Source organism: Saprolegnia diclina (assembly GCF_000281045.1).
Source record: "Saprolegnia diclina VS20 unplaced genomic scaffold supercont1.8, whole genome shotgun sequence".
NCBI classification, from domain to species: Eukaryota; Oomycota; class Saprolegniomycetes; order Saprolegniales; family Saprolegniaceae; genus Saprolegnia; species Saprolegnia diclina.
Window position 1 is genome coordinate 367,004 of NW_008246075.1, and position 18,985 is coordinate 385,988.

Sequence of the window (18,985 nt, forward strand, 5' to 3'; positions counted from 1 at the left end):
CGCGCGAGTCGGAGCAGCCGATCCAGAGGATCTCGGGCGACTGCTGGTCCACGAGCTTGGCAAAGAACTCGGGATCGGACGCGCGCATGGCGTTGGCCCACTCCTTGTTGCGCTCGAGGAGCTGCTTGACGCCCGGCGCGCCGGTCTGCACGACGGTGCGCGGCGAGAGCGGGACTGTCGGGTACGCCGGAGCCGGCTGAGTTGTCGACGACATGGCAGGATGTGGAATGGCATGCGACCGTTGGCTATACTATCCGGATGGATCGGCCAAGTGGCACAGTATCCGGACTTGGATGGCGCTCGACGATGCCCGTCACCACGTCCGAGCCTTGACGTCGACGGCGCCGTGCCAGCTGTGGCTTCTACAAGTCGCCTCTGCACATTGCACGAGGCCACCGCATCCGAATCAGGCGTCGCCAACCACCAGCGGTCACGCCGCCCAGCTGCTCTTGCAAGCTGCCACGACACCACAAGACTGACGCCCATCAAATGCACTCAACAGGTAGAATTCAAGTCACTGGACACTGCTTACTCGGACTTGAGCGGGCGGTTCATGAGAATGTCCTTGAGGTCGTCGCGGTTCACGCGGCCCTATTCGCATCCATCGCGCTTTGCTCGACGTGATCAATGTACCTGAATCATGTCGTTGACCGTGCGGAAGATGGGGAGGTCGAGGCCGCACTGCCCGGCAAAGTACACTGCGACCTCGGCCGTCGGGACACCTTCGACGGTCGTTGTCGCGAGGATATCCTCCTTGTTCTCGCCCCTAGTTTTCATGGGCTCTTAGGTCCTCTTGCAAATCGGAGGACACGCTACTTGATGAGGCGGATGCCGCACGTCCGGTTACGCGAGAGCGAGCCAAAGGCCGTGAGCATGAGATCGCCGATGCCCGAGAGGCCCGAAATGGTATGCGGGAGGCCGCCCATCGCGATGCAGAGCTTCTGGAGCTCCAGCGAGCTGCGCGTGACGTACGCGGCGAGCGTGTTGATGCCGAGGCCGCTGCCTTCGATCATGCCGGCGCCGATCGCGAGCGGGTTCTTGAGCGCACCGCCGAGCTGGACACCGATAATGTCCTAGCATCAGCGATCAGTATACATCATCTTTTCATGGTTTGGGTTGTACTTGGGAGCTGTAAATGCGAAAGTCGACCGTCGAGAGGAGGCGCTGGACCTTGACCGCATGGTAGAGCTGCTTGGAGGCGACGACCTAAATTGCGTCAGAGAAATGCGTCAGAGGGAAGAGTACGTACCACGGCCGACGGCGCGTTGTTCATGAGCTCGAGCGCGAACGACGGGCCGGAGAGGAACGAGAGCGGCTGGTCGCGGCCCATGGCGGCCAAAATCGGCTCGGACAAAAGCTGCTTGGTCTTGAGGTAGAGCCCTAAGTATCTCCATCGTCAGCGGCTCTTTCTTTGTGATATGATAGTCATACCCTTGGACGTCACGACGAGGATGGCGTCATGGGGGATGTCGTCCTTGTGGTCGGCCAAAAAGTCGGGCGTGGCCTGCGCTGGAATGCACACGATGACAAGCGTCGCGCCGTCACAGCACTCGGCGACGCTACACCACAAGCATGAATCATCGGCGCAGAGGAATCGGAAAGAACAGACTTGTCCGAGGCGACAATCGACGGCAAGAGCTCAAACTCGGAGAAGAACTGCGGGTTGTGATGGGTCTCGTTGATGGCCGCGACCTGCGCCGGGTTGCGCGAGTAGAACGCGACGCTATGGCCTTGACGCGCCGCGATCTGGGCCATGGCCGTGCCAAAGGCGCCGGCGCCGAGGACCGCGACCTTGACGGGCTCGACAAAGGCGGACGGAAGGCCGGCGTTCGTGGAGCTGGAGACACCGAGGTGGAGCGTCATGTTCCGAGGATGAGACGGCGAGAGAAGAAGGCGGCGAAGCGGAGAGCGCAGGCGGGACGCAATGGACATCCACTGCAAATGCAAAAGTGACGTGCTTGGCCGCCGCAAATTCCCACAACGAGGCGCCACGCCGGTAAACTGTCTGGTCAACAGCTGCCCCGTCTGCGACACGCGACTCAAAAAGACCGTCTTTTTCGATGAAAAACGGGATTTTCACAGCGCAGAGACGCCGCACGTGGCTACTGCAAGCACGGACGCGACGCCGTACAGCTCGCTACAAGGTGCAGAGGCTACTGCACAGCGATCGAAGCGAGCATCTTGGGTTCGTCCGTGTTCTTGCGTCGAAGCACGTGCTGACCCAAGTCAAATCCGTAAAGTGGCGTGAAAGGCAACCAGATGGTGGCATGGTGCCGAAAATAAAATCGTCAACGGGGCACGCGACCGACGACACCAGCCTCGTCCCGCGTAGAGCCCACGGACGCGTCCTTGGATCGGTCTGGAAAGGCTGAACGAGGTCGGTACCGAGCAATACGAGTTGCTATACTCCAACAACCTGCTACTACATAGTATATTGACCCTAGTACGAATGCTAATTTAGCTTACTATGATCGAGCTCGTTGATCTGTTTGACGCAGAATCAAACGGCCTCGCGTCGAGTCGCTACGACCACTTGCCAGAAAGACATCGCTACGATCGCTCCCCAGAAAGACATCACCATGCAAACGGACGAGAAGCGGACTGTGCGGAGAGACATCGGTATCCGATCCCGCTGCCACTGTCTCCGCCCCTCGGAGATCCCCACGGCTTTCTTTCCAGCCGACGCACCGATTCGATCGCCCACATCAATTTGCGTTCATAAAAAGTACATAAACAAACGATTGCATTTCGCTTCTCGAGATCGATTCGAGCTACGGCGCGCCGGACGGCCCGAACCCACGTTGACGCCATCCATCGCTACCTACTGGTAGTACAAATTGCATGAGTCATTGACGGGTCAACACCAAGGACGCGTTACTGAGGTTCGCGTGCCGAGCTGCGCTGGGGACTGCCTTGAATTCGGCAGCAACGGATCGCGATCGGTCAGTTGACGTCATACACACGTGAGGAAAGCGTGGTGACCCGAGGTCAGCTACGTCGAGCGGCGGCGGGATCTCAATCAATCGGCGACGAAGCACAGTTGCCATCGACCCCGCGGATTGGTGATGCGGGGCGGGTGTCGCGTCGGTCGTGATGCTGAAGCCCATGCTGTCGCTTCTTTGCCGAGATTGGAGATGTGCAATTCGATGCTCGTGAAGTACCGGGCGGGCACCTCTCCCGGCCTTGAAGCAAGCGAGGACAGTCTGTGAGGACGCAATACGCGACGACAACTCGTGGTAATACACGAGCAGCTGTGTGGCATAATGCGCCGGCATAGAGTGGAGACATTGCGCAAAGCATGCATGAGTTGTGAATTGGTCGTGGGTAGTAGCGGAGTAAGCTTAGTATTAATAAGAACGATGCATATAGTAATGTAGAGATCTTGTTCTCTACTCCATGTTGCGGATCACCGTCTTCTTGCGCGTGTCAACGTACGGCACCTTGCCGGGCCGCGAGTGCTTCCGGCGGTTTTCAAGCTTCTTGTTGTCGCGCTCGTTGGCTTCTTGCTTGGCCATCGACGCCTTCTTGATGGCCTTGGGCACGTGGCGGTGCTTGGCGATGCGCCGGACCTCAGTGAGGTGCTGGAACCGCTTCTTGAGCGCGTCCTTGTACTCGACCTGCTTGCGCTCACGCGGCGCAAGCTTTCCGAGGTGCTTCGAAGCTTCGGCCTTCCAGATACGGATGTTCGTGTCGTCCGAGCCCGATAGCACAAACTTGGAGTCGGCGCTGAACTTGACCGCAAAGATACGCTGCATGCGCTTCGTGTGATACACCTCGCGGCTCTTTGCCGAGCGCACGTTGAAAATACGGATCGTGCGATCGTACGAGCCGCTGACAAACTCGCGACCCGTCGGCGAGTACGACACGTCCATGCTACAAATGGACAATGAGCTCCACGTCAGCCCACCTAGGGCCACGTACACGGCCGAGACGTGGTCCTTGTGCACCATGAGCGCGCGATCCAGGTTGCGCATGTCAAATGTGTACAAGTTGTGGTCCTCGTTGGCCTGAGTGATGGAGATGAGATGACTGGAGTACGGCAAAATGCAGTCGACGTACGACAGTAAAGTGGTACGGCTCGCGAGGGTTCCACGCAAGCGCGTTCGAGCGCATTTCGAGCACGACCTTGCGCATCGAGGTGGCCACGCGCGTGTCGTAGAGGTTGATGGCGCGGTCCGAGCCCGTCGACGCCAGCAAACTCGGCTATGAAAGAGAGATGACGTCCGTTCGACGTCGCACAGTCAAAGGTACCTCGGCAGGGTTGAACTTGACGGACGTGATCGAGTCGGCGCCCCACGAGAATTCGTGCAACGGGTCCGAACGGTGGTGGTCCCATACCTGCACGACGGAGCTGCATGTCGCGAACGTGTTGTTGGTCCAATGGTGGTCGATGCCCATGAACGGCTCCTTGCCATGAAAGGTTTGCAGCGCCTCGGGCTGCTCGTCGTCGCCGATCGCAATTGCGAGCTTCCACTGCTTGATGGTCTTGTCTTCACTGCACGAGAAGAAAGTGTTGCCGTCCGGCGCCGTCGTGAGGCCACGCACAAAGCCCGCATGGCCGTAGACCGACCAGACGCACTTGCGCCGGGGCAAGTCCCAGAGGCGGATTTCGCCATCGCACGCACCACTGACAAATGCCACAAGGCTCTTGGGGGAGCTCGCGAAGCAGCTCACGCTGTCGCAGTGGCCATCGAGCGCCGCAATGAACGGCTTAGCGAAGATCTTGTCGAGCTTGGTGGCGTTCAACGCGCGCGTGTACTACATCGGCAAAATCAAAACATGCAAAGTGAGCCAAGAACGCACCTCGCGCGGACGCTCGAACGGGTGCAGCGACGGATCATAGTTGCGGTGGATCTTGGTCTTGTCCGTCGCCAGCTCCTGCGTGAATTGGCTCTCGACGCGCGAGATGGTCTTGACCTTCATCTTTCCAAATACTGATGAGCTCTATCCATTGGACGCGACGGCTTACGACCAACACTCTACAACTACCTCTCACAGCGAATATCACACTATATACGTTTGCGTGGTAGCCGTTGAAGCAGTGTAGTTAGTGTCAACTTGGGAGGCCGAGAGTGGATGTTGCATCAACAACACATGCAGTTGGAGCAGCGTCAAAGACAGAAACGGTCGGCTGCTTGACTTTCGCTCTAATGCCATGGCTCGCTTCAATTTCGATGGGATTCCAGAACGTGTTCAAATGTGCTACCACGGTGTTTGCTCATGACTATCCTCAATTCATCAGCCTGGGTTATCGACTATTTAGTACCTTTCACTCTAATGTTAGTATGACAGGAGCAAATAAATGTACACGGCAAATACCACAGTGAACCAGCAAACATGGACTTCAACGTCGCACTTTAAGCATCCCGACCCTATGAATCAAGCTCCGAAAGGTGGTTCGTGGACAAGGCATCACTATATCGATCTAATGTTCTAGCTAGTTCGCACTCGAGGCGCATTATAGAGTACAAGTACATGTAGCCAGGCAGAGTCACGACAAACCAGCAAGTGGTGTCGATCACACTATTATTGTACTCACTCTACTGAGGACTGCTTCGATATTTGATTTGAGAGGTATAGCAATCAATTCTACGACCTTGGAATTTGTATTTGTGCGTTTATAAGCTGTCGACAAAAATATCACAATCTACAACTTGGTTTCAATAAGGCTATTAAATTCCAGTTATTAAATTTCAACTCGCGGAGCTCGCAGCCGCCCAGTAGTGGAGTGGATTGCACCGGACCGCAGCAGCAGCATGGCCTCGTACGCTCTTCGCCGTGGGTGATGAGGCGCTCACGCTGCTGTAGCATCGACGACAAGCGCGTGACGACCAAGGAAGACGAGGACGAGTTCCTTAACGGCCCGCTCTCGCTCCTCATGCAGAGCGTCAAGAACAACTCGCAGGTGCTCATCAACGTGCGCAACAACCATAAGTTATTGGCCCGCGTCAAGGCGTTCGACCGCCATTGCAACATGTAAGTGGTCATCATACTCCATGCTTCGTCCATCGCTCACATGCGATACTGCAGGGTGCTTGAGAATGTCAAGGAGATGTGGACAGAGGTCCCCAAGACAACCAAGGGCAAGGGCAAGCCGAAGAACGTCGAGCGCTTTGTGAGCAAGATGTTTCTGCGTGGCGACTCGGTCATCCTCGTCCTGCGTAACCCGCACAACTAGATGAGAATGGTTGCGCTGCCTGAATAACATAAATACACCGCGCAAAGTTCTATCGCCGCGTCATGTCGACGCCTGCCAGCGTCAAGATACGGCGAACGCGACCCGTCGACTGCAGGAGCTGACTGAGCTGCTCGCGCTGCTTCTCGCCCTTGTGGCTTTCGTCCTGGAGCGTCTGGATGGCCAGTGCCAAGAGCTCGTAGCGCTGCTCAAACACATCGAGGAAAAAAGTCATGAAGGCTGTGTACCCGACGCCCCGCTTGGACGTAGGATCCATGCGTGCCAGCGGCTCCCACATTGCTTGACTATGCACACCACCCGTGAGACGACGCAGTTGGCTTGGAGCCTTACATGTGGGCGCTGGAGAGGCCGATGGACCAGCTGCGCAGCACGTGGGCAAACTGCGTCTTGGCCACGACGCCACTGACGGACGTCGACTGCATCGCGGTGTAGAGTTGATCCAGGCTCCACTCGCGGTCTTCCATGCCGCGACAGACGCTGAAGAAGAGTGCTCGCAACTGCTTCTGGAGCTTGGCTGTGCCAGCGACCTTGGGTCTCACGGGCGGCGCCGTCGTCTCGTCGACGTGGTTGAGCGCGAGCTTGAGGCGAAAAGACGCAGCCATGGGTACGTGGCCTTTCTTGAGCGGAATGTGCGGGGGCGGCGACTGCACGTGCTTGAGCTCCGTTATGTACTTGAGCAGCCTATCTCGATGCAGCTTGGAATGAATGTACAGGCGGTCGCGCAGCGCCGCGTGGTCCAGCGCCTCAAGCTTCTCGCGCGAATCGATGTGCGCTTGGAAAAAGCGTGGAATGTATTGGGCGAGGTGCACAGACGTGAGCCACACAGCAATGTCCAGGGGCTGCGATGGCGTAATCGGACTCCTTGGCGGCGACGTAGGCACGGTTACGGCGGCGTCGTGGGCGCGCAGTTGGGCTTGGCAAGCCGCCAAAAGGGTCAAGTGCGACGGCTTCTGGGGCTGGAAGACGCGCAAGAGACCGTCCATCTCGAGGCGCAGAAAGGACGCGAGGGACAGCTGGTCCAATCGGCGCACGTACACGAGGAGTTCCCGGTCTTGTGCCCAGAAATATCTAGCACACGCTTTGACAACCGGTCTACATGACGTCACGATACCGCAAACTGGAGAGATCCGTGACCATCGCGAGCTGGGACCGGCGGTGGCGGGCTAACGCATCGCGCGCGGCTTGCGACGCCACGGGGCTCGCCAGCGCCGAGATCGCCTCCAGTAGCACCATTCGGTGATGGGATGCGCAGAAAAAGAGTGGCATCTGTGGTAACAGTCGCTCCAATGACGTGGCAGCCCAAGACGACGGTTGATGTAGGTCGATGTGCAAACGGGGCCCCAGCTGGAGGAGCTCTGCCCCCGAAACCTGGCACGTAGTAGCAACCTACGTCTGCATTAGTGTTGTCACGTGCTTTCTAGTCGAGAGTGCCTCGAGGGGTAGGCGAAAGAGCGCTGTGAGCCAAATGCCCACGAGGTCGCATGTCCACGTCTCTGGCCGAAGTGCTTTTCGCGCGAGGTAGTATTGTCTCCACGTCGCGACAACGTCCCTTACGCTGTCCCGATGCCGACGCTTCTTGGCACGCTCGGTGCGGTAGCGAAGCATGAGCTGCCGCTTCCAGGCCTTGAAGCAGCGCTCAAGCACGAACCGCCGCCGCTGCGCTTGGTCGCGGCGAAGTTGCACTTGTCGACCGCAAATCGCATGTTGCTGTTGCCATTGATACCAACGCAGGCGGAGATGCATGGTTCTCAACGGCGATATGAGATGGCGGACGCCGCGCTTGAGCTGCCTCCACGCAGCGAGTCGCGTGCGCCAGGACCGAAACGCCACACGAAGCGTCTTGAGACATACTTTGCGTCGGCACCGATGCACGCGTCGCGCAAGCTGTACGTGGTGCTTCCAGCGGCCGAAGAGGTGGTGCAGCGTCTTGGCTCTTGCGCGTCTGTGCTTGTGGGCGATCTATACCAGTCGCTGAAAGCCTCCGTCAACACGCACTTAATGTACCGTGCGACTGCGCTGCGCGTAGAGCTTCATGCGTTGAAACGTGTAGGCTACCACTTGGACCACGGCGCGCCGGTACTTGACCTTGATGCGCCGTAGCAAGCGCACGCGGGTGCGCCACGCGACAAAGATGCGGAATCGCCGCCGGTCGTACGCGCGGACAGACATCTTTCGGACAACGTTTAGGAGCAGAGCACGTTTCTTCCAGCCACTAAATGCTCGTCGCAGCCGGTTCTTGTTATCCAGAGCTTTGGTCGCTTCAATCTCGGCCCATATGTCGGCGTACTTGTCCTCGAGCGTCGCGACAGCGCTGTTGTGATTCGGGGCCAGCGCGTCGAGGTGTTTAAAGGCATCGCTCAAGAGCGATGCCACGGTCGACATGGACGTTGTTGATGGCAGCACCATGAAATTGTCCGACGTCGGCAAGGCCAGCGCGTGGTGCATGCGCCCGTAATGGCTCACGTCCGCCGCAATGCTGCTGTCTTCGTGCTCTGCCACGTACTCGTGCACGGCCTCGGCGAAAAGACCCACTTGTTTCGGCACGTGCAATCGCGGCACCGTGGCCGAGAGGAGCGGCTCCGCTTCAGCAACCACGGGCTCTGGTGTGTGAGCCGGGGGCTCTGCGAAAACGTTGTCGGGCGTCGTCGTTGGCTCATCGGACGGTGCGTTCGCGGCAGGTGCATCTGCCTGCTCCATCTCCCAACCGGATCAAAAATAGACGCGAGTAACCCAAATGGCGCAACGTTCAATCGCAATAACTTGGAGAAGGTGCTCAGCTTTTGGAAATCACTACCGGCAAAGGCAGCTCTAGCTGGGCGCTCGTAGATCCCAAGCCATTTCGTGTTGTCGTCAAGTTTGCGCATCCGCACTTGTTAATTATGTTGCTTATGTGAGCACGTCGCTGGCGTTGCCACATCATGAGCGTAGACCCAGAATGTGCCAGCTTTCCACCATACCATTCTATCGGCTTGCCGTTTGTGAGTACCAGCAGACGCCCTTTGATTGTGGTGAGCCGGTTAGCCATCGAGTAAACCGTCGAGGAATTTGGAGCCGGTTCTGCAGTCGAAACGCCCAGTCGCCTTTTTCAGCTGCAAGGGCAGGCCAAGCACCATGCTCGGTTGGCTGGTCTGGAGCGTCATGCTCTTGGCTGTGGGCTTTACCGTCGGGGCCCTTTCGATGGTGCTACTTGGTTGGGAGCCACTGCTGCGGGGCGCGGTTCGAGTTGTCCGAGCAACTTCGAGGAAGAAGCACGACCTTGTGGCGACCCGAGGCAACCAGGTCCGATTTACCTCGCTTTCGCAATCGTTGGTCTCGCACCCGGTGCGCGCAGCAGACATCCTTGCGATTGCAGCTCTCGCATCCAAGCAAGATCTGACAGATGTCGACTCTGGCCGGGAAGGTGCGGATCTCAAAGACCTTTCGATACCGCTGCAGGTGACGGAGCTCAACCGCGTCGTTGATCGTCTCTTGGGCGAGGCCCTCGGTGCTTCGGCGCAATTGCAGATCATCAACACTGCGCTATCGCGCGACGACGTCGGAGCTCTTCGGACGAGCTTCTTGTGCTTGACAAAACCCACGTCTCGAATCTTTCGGGTACTAGAGACGACGATCGATTTCTTCAATGCTCAAGTCACGTAGACAACGCTGCTGACGCTACGAGTGCTCGTTCAGCGTGCATCGGATGCGACGCCCAGCGAAGGCAGCGCCTACGCTGCAGCGATGGCGCAGTTTCTCGGCCGCACGTTCGGCCCAACGCTGCAGCTGGACTCGATTGCCCTGACTCGGCTTTTGCAAGATTACGAAACTATCATGCAACGCGTATGTCACAAAGACCCCGTGGCATTCACTCATTCGCTTGCAGATGTTGGCACTGGAGGCTCCGTCCGAGACTCTTCGCGCGTACGCTGCAGGTCCAGCGCTTCACGTCGCCTCAGCTGAACAGATTGCACCGCCTCCAATCGACGTCGCATGGACCAACGCTGTGCTATCGCGCTGGTTCCAAGAGTACGCTTCGATGCCACAGCTTGTCGCTGTTTGGGAGGCTTCAGCCAACCGCCTTTTGCAGAAACAGGCTCTGCCCGGGACCATCGAAACACTAGCGCTTCAGCAGCTGACGCTCGGGGCGTCTCCTCCGTGTATTTCGAGCCTTGCGCTTGTGTCCACGCACGCTCCGGACGAACTCGTACGTTATTCTCAAAGAGAAAAGAGGAAAATAATGTCGTCAACCTAGTGCTTGGCGTTCACACTGGACTACACGGGTGACGCGAGTGTCGAGGTGCACACGTCCGTGCCCGTGTCGGACTTTAAGGCCAAGGTTTCGATGCGAGTCCGCATCAAGTCGTTTCGCGGACGGTACGTCCTTGGCTACCGCTGCGCGCTAACGCACCAATAGATTGCGCCTTCTGGTGCCGCCCGCCAGGGCCGATCCCGGCCACGGCTGGGTTGCCTTCGAGGAGCCACCGACGTTTGCGCTCAGCATCGAAAGCTGCCAACACCCGGTGCGCCGAGATATCGATTCCCAGTTTGTGATTCGTGCTGTGTAGCCGCAAGCGCTGCCGCAACTCGCCAAACTCGTTTCGCTTGAAATCCTCGAATCCATCACTGTCGATGCCACACTGCCTCACTGGACGTACATTGAGCTCCCGTGGCACCCCGCGACATCGTCCCTCGACACGTTTTTTGTGGATCTTCGAGCAGCGACTGGGACTCCGACATCCGATGCGTCCGCCAAGTCGTTTGTGGAAACCGCGGGGGGCCTCATGGGTAGCGCTGTCGGGAGTGCGTTTGGCGGTGCGTTTGGCGGCAAAGTCGCGCGGGCTGTCGGTGAAAAAATGGGCGAGCACCTTGCCAAGTAGTCGTTTACCTCGAGTGTTAGGGTTTCATGCTAAGATCGGTCCTGCGTAGGTATGCAACGTCGACGTTGTCACCTGTCGTACACGACGTTGTTGCAACGGCCAAGTCTTTTCGAAGCCCCAAACACAAGCCAACGTCGCCAACCACCACGTCGGCACCGACGGAGAGGTCCATATCAGCAGACAAGTTGGTCGCCCTCGCGCGGAAAGCCAGTCACGGTATTCCAACTTGTTGAGCAAACCGCGTGGCTCGAAAACTCATAGCAAAATTCAATAGTTGACACAAAGGAGCCGACGCCCCATCCTGTCTCGGCACCCAATGCTAGCATCAACGTGGCGCAGCTGGTCTCGCGTGCAAAACAAACCGCAAACAAGGCGCACGCCGAATGAGTCTCGATATTACCCCGTCGAATTGAGTTTACGACGCAGCACCAATACATAAACCATATCATTTTCATAGTTCCACGGAAGATCGTCGTCGTTCGTGTAGACCGCAATCTCGAACGTCTCGGCCAAGCATTCCAGCAGCGCCATTTCGCGTCTAACGAGTAGCAGTCGCAAGTCGAAGAGAACAAACTCGTACGTACTCTGGCAGTCGCTGTTTGTACGCGAGAAGCACCGTCGTGGGGGGTCCAACAACGTCATGGAGTGTCGCTGTAAAGTCTGTAAACACGGCTTCATCGTAGAGGCAGTCGGCGCACAAAATAGTGTCCCACGGGCCAGCATGCGGCGGTTTGGTGCCCCTAGACCGCTCACTGAATTACCTGTGTACAAGTCTCCTGCTAGTATACCATTGGTACACGCCGACACAGAGAGCTTGCTTGGACCACAGTTTCTCCACCGGAGCCGACGCGGCGACGGCAGCCTTCGTATTGCGCAGAGTCAACGGAACGATCGAGGCCAAGTCGGTTAGTAGCAAGGTCGTAGGTTTCAAGTGGGCGGCGGCGAGACCAACACCACCTATTCTCGAGGTGAACTACGTTTGGTTGGTGCACATTGATACCTGTGCCGCTGCCGAGCTCGAGAACGCGGCAGCTGCGAACATACTCGGGGCAGCGACAAAGCACTTGGATGAGCGCTCGACCCTACACTCAGCGTTGACGATGGCCGCTGGGCGTTGGTCAGCACGTACGCAGTTCCACAACACACCGCCGACACCGACGGCCATGTCTTGGTGCAGCTCAATCTCAATTGGCGGGTCCATCGCGACAGTAACGACGACAGAGGCCTGACTCGCTTGCAAGTAGTTCACACCGAGCGTCGGCTGCCCTTGCGGCGGCAAGATCGTCGGTGTCCACGCCAAGAGTCCCATGCGATCTTCTTCCCGACGGCTCAAAGTGAAAATGGATATTTCGAAATATGGCGACAGGATCATTAATAGTGTTAGCGTCCGCGACGCTCATCTACTTCGAAGTGGTCGACTGATGTGTCGTTTGAGACACAATAGCACACAAAGAACTAGCGTCGTGATCATTGCAAAGGCCACTTGGGCCGGCCAAAGCAGCGCCAGCTCGGTGTCGAGGCGGCCTGCCGTGTTGATGGGTCGGAGCTTTCCTGCTGCCGCCAGCCTCGCGGCAGTGGACGACACTTGTGGTGCTATTGAGCCCAAGACCGGCGGGTGCGACATGGTCGGAGTGCCTTCTGCCAATGTTGCGTTGTTCCGACCGGGATTGAGCGGACCACGATCTTCTCTTTCGTCTTCTGGCTTTGGCTGCGGTGCAACTTGGACGCTTCGTGTTTTGCCTTTGTCGTCTGCGAGCTCAAAGCTCGACGGCACACCCCAGCGGTTCTCAAAGAACGCTTTCAGTCGCTCAACAACCTACGAAACAACTGTCGTAAAGCACATATGCAACGCGCTCGCACCGCCGGAACTGGCGTCGACATGTCGTCGTTGACGCAAATGAACTTGGCCGTCGACAACTTCTTGTCTCGGAGGAGCGCCGCCATGCTGCGAGGGTCCTTGATCATCGCAAAGACCACCGGAGGGTTTGCCACAATGCTGTGTGCTGGCGGTACGCTGCTCGGTGACAACTGCGTGAGGTGCAGTACCAACAGCGGACACTGCGACTCCAGGCTAGCTTTGGTTAGTGCGGTCGCATTTCCGCGACAAGCGTCCACGACAGCCTGGAGCTCTGATGAAGGGCGCTGCCAGTCGCCAAGGAGCCGCGCGATGCTATCCATCTCGATAGCGTCGATGGCTCCATTGTGGTTGATGTCAATGAGCGAGTTGAACACTTCATGAAACGTCGATGCTGGGTGCAGCTGGCGTCGGTTCAGAACGTAGTGCATGTACGAGAAGCCGAACTGCATGTCGTCGGGCTCCCGGAAACGGTGCGACGACGTGGCTGCAAACTCAGTAGACCACCGGTGCTTCAGCTCCGTAAGCAGGGGCTTCTGGATGAAGTGTGGCATGTGCGATGGCACGCCCCGCGCTTGCACGGGCTTCCCAAATACTCGGTTGAAGAGAATGTTGACGTGCCGCAACGAATCACCAAAGGTGTCTGTGTAGTCGACTTGCGACGTCAGCGGCGGCCGTGATGCGCAATTGTCGCTCGTGGGCGGCGGTGTCTCGGTGCCGAACTGCATACGGCACATCTACGTGCATGTATCAGTTGAGCTCTAGACTTGTCGATATACCATCGAGACGAGCGTTGACGAGTACTTGAACGAGTCGGGGCCGGTGCCGAGTTTTTGGCCAAGCTGGGTGCAGTGCGCAATCACATCGAACTTTGGGACACTACGTCGCCGCTGATCGCGACCGGTACACCGAGATCCGAGCGAATTGTAGGAATCGGAACACCATTTGTACCAAGCACAATCGCGCGCCAACACTGGGCCATTTGAGACGGACACGGCTGGTGTCTGCAGCGGCCACACTTGGACGTCCGCATCAAAATTTATACACGCTTCAAAGCCAGCGTGAATGCAAACGAGGGCATTGACAGTGTCGTCAACGTTGAGTCGTACGCTCAGTCCCAACGCCGAGATCGTACAGGCTCGTCCCGGAGCGCTGGTCTTTCTGCAGTTAATAGTGCTCGTGTCGCCGGCCTTTGTGACGCTGATGAACACCTTAGATGTCGTTGGGGCAAACCACGGGATAAGGACGTCGGCGGATGCATCGCCCCGTGTGATGTTGACTTTGCTCAAGTCCAAGGCACCATACGTGCGGTTCTTCTCGGTGAACCAGATACCACTGGTCATCGATTCGCCATAGGTGGATGTCGCAAGCTCCATTGATGTACCATTTGCCATGGTGCGGAGGTGAAGCACCGATGGCGGTGGGTCAGCCAAGAAGACGACAACTGCATCATGACGAGGCACCACGACGGCGCGTCGAATCCCAGTGCTCGTGGCTGGAGCGATACCACCGGTCTTGAAGAGCACGAGAACTGGCGTCGGGTTACCCAGCAGTACGGCGCTGTGTTTTGGCCGGGCATCGAGCGCAATGTTTGCGTGCGGCAGTTGCGTCAACCGTTGCGGCAAGCAGTCGCCAGCGTCAAAAGCGCACTCGACCAAGTTGCACTTTGGATTGCAGACACCGTCACCGAGTTTGCTCCAGCTACAGCCCGCAGCACACGTGGCGTCCGGCGAGTAGGCTGCGTCACCAACGCACACCTCATTCCACGAGCTCACCGCCTACGCGTCCCGTTAGGAGTTGAGGTTTTGCCGTGCGACAAACGACCTACCATAGCCGGTGGCATCGCCGCTCTGTCACACGTGCAGTCGCCAAGGTCGTAATCACAGCTCGCAACGTTGCAGCTCGCGTGGCACTGGTCGTTCCCGAGCATCGCGTGCTTGCATCCTGGCGCACAATCGGGCGCGTCCCATGCGAAAAACAGGTTCTGAGTCCCTCGCGGACTCATAAAGTCGGACGGCAGCACCGGCGCCGACAAAAACACCTCGTCGTTAAAGTACAAAAAGTACTCGGCCAGCCCAGGAATGTTGTCCAGATGCGACTCGATCGCGGGCGACGCAAACGACGGCAAGTGCGACGCATTCGGGAAGATGTCGCTGTGCGGCACGACTGTGATGCGCGGGTGCGAGAGGTCGAGCCACGTGGGCACTTGACCGTCCGTCACGAGAAAGATGCGTCGGATCCACGGCGCGTACGTCTCGAGCGACCGGATCGAGTAGCGGAGCTCGTCGTTGTCTCGGAACCGGTTCTCGGCCGAGGCCGAGTCTTTCGTGGCGTTGCGGCCGCTCCAGCGCTGGAGCCAGTGGCTCTTGGATTGCTGCCACGTGGGGTCGGATCCGTTGACCCACGTGTAGACAGCGTCGATGGGCCCGTACGCGGCGTACTCGACACCGGACGTATCGATGTTCCCAATGTTGTCGTGGGCAAACAGCGGCGACACGAGCAAGAGCGCGACGGCCACCGCCAACGCCATTGCGCCAAGTCGCACGTGAGAAAATGGCGACGACGTTACGAGGCGCGCGCTGGTCCCGTCCACGGAGTGGGCGGCGTTTAGCCCGCAACGAAAACTAGTGGTATATTTAGAATGAGACGGGGCCAAGCACGAGAAACTTGTCACCCACACGGGTCAAGGACTGCTGCGATCGCAATCTTGACCTGCGAACAAGGGCTTGAAGCTGTTAACGGGTGATCTAGCGACGCCTGTGTACATACGTGATGGAGCGCATTGGTGGTTGTTGAAGCCGACACAAGCATGTCAACTGTCAGTTTCACCTACCGTGCTAGCCCCGTCTAGCATTTACTGTTGGAGCACACGTGCAACGGTCGCGCTAGGAACCTGTCCTTGCGCGACCGGTAAATCAAACATGAAACGAACCCGCAATGTGAATATCCAAGAGCGTCCAATTGAGCTTGTCGTCGGCAAACCTGACGAGAAATCGGAGTCTCTGTAACCTTGACAGCTAAAGCGGATGCTTGGTCTTTGGTTCGTTGCAATAAAATTACTCCTATGCCGCTGAATGGAATTGCCACTGGCGTGTCATACGATAAATGTCAAGGCGGTCGGTGCACCCTCTTGCGGTTGGACTCGGCGACGGCTGCTGCCCCTCAACCGCGAGTACAACACACTCGACACCCACGGCAGCAGCCACGGCGTGTAGTGCCAATACGATATGTGAGGTGTGTACACTCGTGATGGTCGAGGCGCAGTTTGCGCTTTGACTTCTTCATAGTACGCGCTCAACGTGCTGTAGCTGTGCGTCGCACCGTATAGCAGCTCGAATGTTGATGGGTGTGGCCAATGCTGCCTCAAAAACCACTGCAGCACGAACGAAACCTAGATGAGTACATAAAACTAGGAAATGGTCCCGCGACGTCAAACCTCTGGTGCCGGCCATGAAATGTCGTCGTTGATGCAAACAAATTTCTGAGTCGTCAAGTGCAGTTGGTACTTGACGTCGATGGCGCTTGCCTGGGAGTTGAGCATCACAAACAACACCGGGGGCGTGCGCACGCGGAACGTCGCCGGTGGCAAAATCGGTGCCGTCGTCAATGCGGTAACGAGATCCAAACAATTGGCCATCAAGAACGCTTGCGTCCATGGCGCATCCGTCGAGCAGGTTGTAAGCTGCTTGGGTACAAGTGCCTGGATGTTCTCAACCTCGTATTCGTCGACGACGCCATTGTGGTTGATATCGATGAGTGAGTCAAACACCTCGGGAAGTGTCAATGGCCGGTGCCGGTTTGCAACATAGTGCATGTACGTAAAGCTAAACTGCATGTCGGTCGGGAGGCGAAACCGGTGTGACGACGTCAGGTCAAACTCGACTGGCCAAAGCTGCTTGGCTTCCGTCCAAAGCCGCTTCTGGACAAAGTGCGGCATGTGCGACGGCACGCCCCGCGGATGCACCGGATGTCCAAACGTTTTTGTCAACAGTCGATCCACAAATCGAAGTGAATCCCCAAACATATCTGGGGCCGTAGCATCGTCGCCGAGCTCTTCCGGCGCCAAGCAGCCTGCGATCCGCGACGGCAGCATTTCGGTGCCAGCACCAACACGGCACATCTACATGCGTACTGTATGTGATGGACGGCATAGAGAGGTAGGGAATAACAACACCTTTTTCAACATGGCGGCACCGGCCTCATCGCTGGCGTCTCGTGTGCAGAGCGTCACCAACGCCGTCTTGGCGCGTCGCCCCAGGTATGCGATATCGTTCACGCACGACTCGTCGAGCGATTCGAACAAAGCAGTGCACGAGAGGTACCGACCGCAGTCGCGAACAGTTGTGGGCAGCACCAGTTCGAGATGTGGAGGCGTTGCCACATGCACCGATGTGTTAGCAGACACGACGACGAGGCAGCTAACTTCATCGAGGCACAGGCGCACTGTCGAAGCCAGTGTCGACACGGATAGGTTGGACCCACTCCACGAGCAAGCAGCCGTCAAATTGGTGTCACCGCAGCGAATGCGCGTCAACACACCGTTGACAACAGTCTCGGCGTACACCGCAGACGAGGCGTTTCGAGCTGGCGCATAAACACGTACATCGAGTTGGGATGGCTCGAGTTGGAATGGCTCTTGCCAATGGGTCACGACCGACGCAGCGGACCAAGCATCAGGCGCTCCGTCAATGTACCAGAAACCGCGGTGCAGGTGACGAGCGTTTGGCACCACAACTACCGTCCATGACGCGTTCGATACGGTATTGGTCAGCATGAGCACAGTTCGGGCCACGACAACACCATGACCGTCTATGGATTGAAGCCGGCGAGGCGCCAAGCCACTGTTGGCGGCTGTTGCCGACACTTTCGTTCCCAATTGCGACGTGTTGAGCACAATGGTCGACCCGTCAAGTGCGAATATCGAGCTCTCGCCCACGCTCACTTTCGGCAACATTGACAGCGCACGTTCGTCACAGTCACCAAAGTCGAAGCCGCACTCTGCGAGGTTGCACTTTGAATTGCATACGCCGTCGCCCAGCTCGTCCCAGAGGCAACCCAAGCGACACTCCGAGGTCTTCTGCGCCATCGATCGGTCTGGTGCTCGGCACACGGTATCCCAGTCGTCTTGTTCCTACACTCGCATAAAGCCGCTTCCCTACTTATGGATAGAGCGTACGACAAGCAACATGGACGCGTCACACGTGCAGTCGCCAAGGTCGTAATCACAGCTCGCAACGTTGCAGCTCGCGTGGCACTGGTCGTTCCCGAGCATCGCGTGCTTGCATCCTGGCGCACAATCGGGCGCGTCCCATGCGAAAAACAGGTTCTGAGTCCCTCGCGGACTCATAAAGTCGGACGGCAGCACCGGCGCCGACAAAAACACCTCGTCGTTAAAGTACAAAAAGTACTCGGCCAGCCCAGGAATGTTGTCCAGATGCGACTCGATCGCGGGCGACGCAAACGACGGCAAGTGCGACGCATTCGGGAAGATGTCGCTGTGCGGCACGACTGTGATGCGCGGGTGCGAGAGGTCGAGCCACGTGGGCACTTGACCGTCCGTCACGAGAAAGATGCGTCGGATCCACGGCGCGTACGTCTCGAGCGACCGGATCGAGTAGCGGAGCTCGTCGTTGTCTCGGAACCGGTTCTCGGCCGAGGCCGAGTCTTTCGTGGCGTTGCGGCCGCTCCAGCGCTGGAGCCAGTGGCTCTTGGATTGCTGCCACGTGGGGTCGGATCCGTTGACCCACGTGTAGACAGCGTCGATGGGCCCGTACGCGGCGTACTCGACACCGGACGTATCGATGTTCCCAATGTTGTCGTACGGACCGCCGAACGTGTCGAGTGTGTAGGCGACGGCAGTCGCAACAGCGGCAACAATCAGCAACAACGGCAGGTGGTGGCGCCAGCGCGACCCGAGGGTTCGCTGCTTGAGCTGCTTTGTCAGCGTTTCTTGCACATCGGCCGTGGTGGTCTTTGAACTCGGGGGGCGGCGCATCGGAATCGAATTGAAGCTGCCTCTCAAACCTTACCAGCGCCGGTGAAACGGTATCGTACGTCAATTCGCGACTTGGCTCAGGC

The 18,985-nt window shown here is 57.8% G+C and overlaps 9 protein-coding genes across 9 annotated transcripts in view; 2 read left to right on the forward strand and 7 right to left on the reverse strand.

The window, feature by feature from the left end:
• The window catches only part of SDRG_03379 (hypothetical protein), a gene marked incomplete at both ends in the record, with an annotated part of 4,427 nt that extends 4,213 nt beyond the window's left edge, over positions 1 to 214 (reverse strand). Inside the window, one exon of the mRNA XM_008609012.1 lies at positions 42 to 214. Within this exon, the coding sequence (XP_008607234.1) occupies positions 42 to 214 (173 nt within the window). The remainder of the gene's footprint in view (positions 1 to 41) is intronic.
• Positions 215 to 493: 279 nt separating this feature from the next.
• Positions 494 to 1,925, reverse strand: SDRG_03380 (hypothetical protein). The gene is made up of 7 exons (XM_008609013.1): positions 1,610 to 1,925; positions 1,432 to 1,559; positions 1,250 to 1,380; positions 1,123 to 1,206; positions 817 to 1,073; positions 634 to 766; positions 494 to 591 (listed from the first exon to the last, which is right to left on the reverse strand). Exons 1-7 carry the CDS (start codon positions 1,861 to 1,863, stop codon positions 529 to 531), a joined length of 1,050 nt encoding a protein of 349 aa, XP_008607235.1. The 5' UTR covers positions 1,864 to 1,925; the 3' UTR covers positions 494 to 528.
• Positions 1,926 to 3,302: 1,377 nt separating this feature from the next.
• On the reverse strand, positions 3,303 to 4,978 carry SDRG_03381 (hypothetical protein). The gene is made up of 5 exons (XM_008609014.1): positions 4,804 to 4,978; positions 4,252 to 4,758; positions 4,060 to 4,203; positions 3,922 to 4,007; positions 3,303 to 3,873 (listed from the first exon to the last, which is right to left on the reverse strand). The coding sequence occupies exons 1-5, from the start codon at positions 4,921 to 4,923 to the stop codon at positions 3,390 to 3,392; spliced, it is 1,341 nt and encodes a 446-aa protein (XP_008607236.1). The 5' UTR covers positions 4,924 to 4,978; the 3' UTR covers positions 3,303 to 3,389.
• A 702-nt stretch (positions 4,979 to 5,680) lies between these two features.
• On the forward strand, positions 5,681 to 6,230 carry SDRG_03382 (small nuclear ribonucleoprotein Sm D2). The gene is made up of 3 exons (XM_008609015.1): positions 5,681 to 5,764; positions 5,809 to 5,976; positions 6,031 to 6,230. The coding sequence occupies exons 1-3, from the start codon at positions 5,757 to 5,759 to the stop codon at positions 6,176 to 6,178; spliced, it is 324 nt and encodes a 107-aa protein (XP_008607237.1). The 5' UTR covers positions 5,681 to 5,756; the 3' UTR covers positions 6,179 to 6,230.
• On the reverse strand, positions 6,228 to 8,893 carry SDRG_03383 (hypothetical protein; the record flags this gene model as incomplete). Its single annotated transcript, XM_008609016.1, has 5 exons — positions 6,228 to 6,480; positions 6,527 to 7,264; positions 7,308 to 7,582; positions 7,628 to 8,155; positions 8,201 to 8,893. 5 exons carry the CDS (start codon positions 8,891 to 8,893, stop codon positions 6,228 to 6,230), a joined length of 2,487 nt encoding a protein of 828 aa, XP_008607238.1.
• Positions 8,894 to 9,285: 392 nt separating this feature from the next.
• On the forward strand, positions 9,286 to 11,515 carry SDRG_03384 (hypothetical protein). Its single transcript, XM_008609017.1, has 8 exons — positions 9,286 to 9,790; positions 9,836 to 10,015; positions 10,059 to 10,379; positions 10,428 to 10,549; positions 10,590 to 10,695; positions 10,741 to 11,048; positions 11,102 to 11,268; positions 11,327 to 11,515. The coding sequence occupies exons 1-8, from the start codon at positions 9,308 to 9,310 to the stop codon at positions 11,437 to 11,439; spliced, it is 1,800 nt and encodes a 599-aa protein (XP_008607239.1). The 5' UTR covers positions 9,286 to 9,307; the 3' UTR covers positions 11,440 to 11,515.
• Positions 11,449 to 12,361, reverse strand: SDRG_03385 (hypothetical protein; the record flags this gene model as incomplete). Its single annotated transcript, XM_008609018.1, has 5 exons — positions 11,449 to 11,590; positions 11,637 to 11,792; positions 11,841 to 12,009; positions 12,053 to 12,134; positions 12,182 to 12,361. The coding sequence occupies 5 exons, from the start codon at positions 12,359 to 12,361 to the stop codon at positions 11,449 to 11,451; spliced, it is 729 nt and encodes a 242-aa protein (XP_008607240.1).
• Positions 12,362 to 12,393: 32 nt separating this feature from the next.
• Positions 12,394 to 15,644, reverse strand: SDRG_03386 (hypothetical protein). Its single transcript, XM_008609019.1, has 5 exons — positions 15,586 to 15,644; positions 14,736 to 15,531; positions 13,687 to 14,685; positions 12,913 to 13,644; positions 12,394 to 12,868 (listed from the first exon to the last, which is right to left on the reverse strand). The coding sequence occupies exons 2-5, from the start codon at positions 15,435 to 15,437 to the stop codon at positions 12,449 to 12,451; spliced, it is 2,853 nt and encodes a 950-aa protein (XP_008607241.1). The 5' UTR covers positions 15,438 to 15,531; positions 15,586 to 15,644; the 3' UTR covers positions 12,394 to 12,448.
• A 198-nt stretch (positions 15,645 to 15,842) lies between these two features.
• On the reverse strand, positions 15,843 to 18,950 carry SDRG_03387 (hypothetical protein). The gene is made up of 4 exons (XM_008609020.1): positions 18,084 to 18,950; positions 17,082 to 18,038; positions 16,344 to 17,027; positions 15,843 to 16,298 (listed from the first exon to the last, which is right to left on the reverse strand). The coding sequence occupies exons 1-4, from the start codon at positions 18,900 to 18,902 to the stop codon at positions 16,002 to 16,004; spliced, it is 2,757 nt and encodes a 918-aa protein (XP_008607242.1). The 5' UTR covers positions 18,903 to 18,950; the 3' UTR covers positions 15,843 to 16,001.
• Between the last annotated feature and the right edge of the window lie 35 nt (positions 18,951 to 18,985).